The sequence below is a fragment of the Penaeus japonicus genome, unplaced genomic scaffold, assembly GCF_977035675.1.
Source record: "Penaeus japonicus unplaced genomic scaffold, GWHDUDI00000001_assembly GWHDUDI00000016, whole genome shotgun sequence".
NCBI lineage: Eukaryota > Metazoa > Arthropoda > Malacostraca > Decapoda > Penaeidae > Penaeus > Penaeus japonicus.
This window is the reverse complement of record NW_028234418.1, coordinates 1732602-1735101: the sequence shown is the minus strand read 5'-3', so window position 1 is coordinate 1735101 and position 2500 is coordinate 1732602. Positions and strand designations below refer to the sequence as shown.

Genomic DNA, 2500 nt, shown 5'->3' with positions numbered 1-2500 from the left:
AGCATCTGGCGCAAATCTCCCTCTGGGTATCTGTACACCACAAATCGAGCAGAAGGCCATGCAGAGGGCATCTTCCAAGACCTTTGCTCTCCTGAAAACAAATCAGTTATTAGATGTCTTTCTAACTTTCAAAGGAATGATGAAAGCTTACATTATCTCGAGTGAATGGAGTATTAGCATTAAAACAAAGATAAAGAATCAAACACACACATCTGTAGTCGAAACATAGTCTGCTATTCCTAGCTGAGCGAAGTTTATTGGCAAATTTCCAACGGGTTTTCCGGTGTGGACTTTCCTGCAAATGGGGCAAACAACTAAAGGAAGGCTGGTAAGGCAGCACCTGCAGAAGGTATGACCACACTCAGGCAGCATCACAGGCTCCCTCTCTCCTTTGCCATATATCTCGTGGCATATGGCACAGCTTATCTGGTCTTCCATTACAACGCCAAAAATACCCTGAAATCAATGTTTATAGTTATTAATAATCCATACTCTTGTGTTTAAGTAGTCAAAATGAAGTTTTCATATAGCCATACAGTCAACATAGGTAAATTCGAACTTCAACAAGTTTATGACACTGTAAGACATCTCAGCACCTTGTAATCCCCCCATAATGTGTTGCAAGATGAATGACCATATTCTTAACATACATACATATATATATATATATATATATATATATATATATATATATTATAATGGAGGGAAGAGGGCAGGGTATGGGAGTAGGAATCAATATATTACCAAAGTTACAAATCACCATTAGTTTTTTTTTCAATAAAAACTAATGCTGATTTGTATTAAAAAAGATAAAGAGAGAGAGAGAGAGAGAGAGAGAGAGAGAGAGAGAGAGAGAGAGAGAGAGAGAGAGAGAGAGAGAGAGAGAGAGAGAGAGAGAGAGAGAGAGAGAGAAAAAAATATATATATATATATATGTGTGTGTGTGTGTGTGTGTGTGTGTGTGTGTGTGTGTGTGTGTGTGTGTGTGTGTGTGTGTGTGTGTGTGTGTGTATGGCGACAAACACACTTGTCGAAATAGAGTTTGTTCGTCGAACATTCATAATTTATGACAGTCTGAATTAATTGAGACGATAAAATGATAAAGATGTTTCCATGCCTAGTGCCTGGTTAGACTTGCTATATTAGAGTTTCCGAATGATCTAACCAGGGAAATAACTAGCTTACTAATAACTAGCTCAATGTATGGTAATTCTAAAAAATAAAAAGTATTATCATTATAATTATTTAAGCTACCGATGGTTCTCCACAGGGTGCGAGTATATTTTGGTAAAGACAACATATAAAAATATCAAGAAACAGCTGTAATGCGCTGTTGAGAAACACAAAGAAAAACATCCACAATTGGGAAAAGAAGACATTCAGGAAAAATGCCTAGAAGAAGAAGAAGAAGAAAGAAGAAAATATATATATATATATATATATATACAATGAATAAATAAATAGATGTAGTCCTTGAAAAAAATAGAACTGGTCCGTCTTAATTAATAGTAACTGGGACAAAGCATTTTGAATAAATACATATAAAAAAAATATATATATATATATATAATATATATATATATATATATATATATATATATAATATGACATAATTGATAGAGAACCAATCAGACGTCGATGTTTCAAATCAAAAGTTAGGTTAGGTATCAAAAATGATCTCACTAGCTAAGCTTTAATAGATGTTGAGATGTTTCACAATGTGTGGCTGTGACGCTGTGCAGATAACACTGTTTCCGGCACATACAACATTTTTTGTGATGTTATTGCATTCATGAATGAACCAATTTGGAAAATTTGATCGTTTTACATGTTTTCTTTTTCTTTTCTCTTCGTTCCCCTATTAAACTAAGTTCTAATTTCTTCAGTCCCTTAAAGCTGGTGCACATTCTTAAACCTGTTCCAATTTTTGTGTTCATCCTTAAAAGTGGACATTTAAAATAAGTCTTTCTATTCGAGTATTGATTTCCTTTACCATATCGTTGTTTACAATCGTAAATGCCCTTCTCACGATCTTACTTACAATTATTCCGATGTCTTTTCCATTTCTTGGTATATTTAGTTCCGCTTTAATTAATAGTGATTTTGGAGTTGATTTCAGTCCATCATATCTGACCACATGATATGATATGGTGTAGTCTAGAGTAATGTAGTGTGGTGTGGTATGGTTTTTGTGTGTGTATGTGTGTGTGTGTGTGTGTATGTGTGTGTGTGTGTGTGTGTGTGTGTGTGTGTGTGTGTGTGTGTGTGTGTGTGTGTGTGTGTGTGTGTGTGTGTGTGTGTGTGTGTGTGCGTGTTGTTAGCACGGCTGCACTCACTATCGTATTTTTTTCCTTATCCTTCCTCTCCTTATCACCCTTGTGACTGGCTGACGTCAAACGTTTTCTTTGCTTATCCAAATGAAAGGGTAAACTAGGGTAAATTCTAAAATATTATTATAGTACTTAAAACTGGTTATGAATATGTGCATTCGTCATTTGCC

At 35.0% G+C, this 2500-nt stretch overlaps 1 protein-coding gene across 1 annotated transcript in view; it reads right to left on the bottom strand.

Annotated features, from left to right (window-relative positions):
- The window catches only part of LOC122262583 (uncharacterized), a 5363-nt gene that overhangs the window by 2128 nt on the left and 735 nt on the right, over positions 1–2500 (bottom strand). The window contains exons 2-3 of the mRNA XM_043030618.2: positions 211–456; positions 1–91 (exon numbers count right to left, since the gene is read on the bottom strand). The exon at positions 1–91 is cut by the window's left edge and continues 428 nt beyond it. Of these exons, the coding sequence (XP_042886552.2) occupies positions 1–91; positions 211–438 (319 nt within the window). The 5' untranslated portion in view covers positions 439–456. The remainder of the gene's footprint in view (positions 92–210; positions 457–2500) is intronic.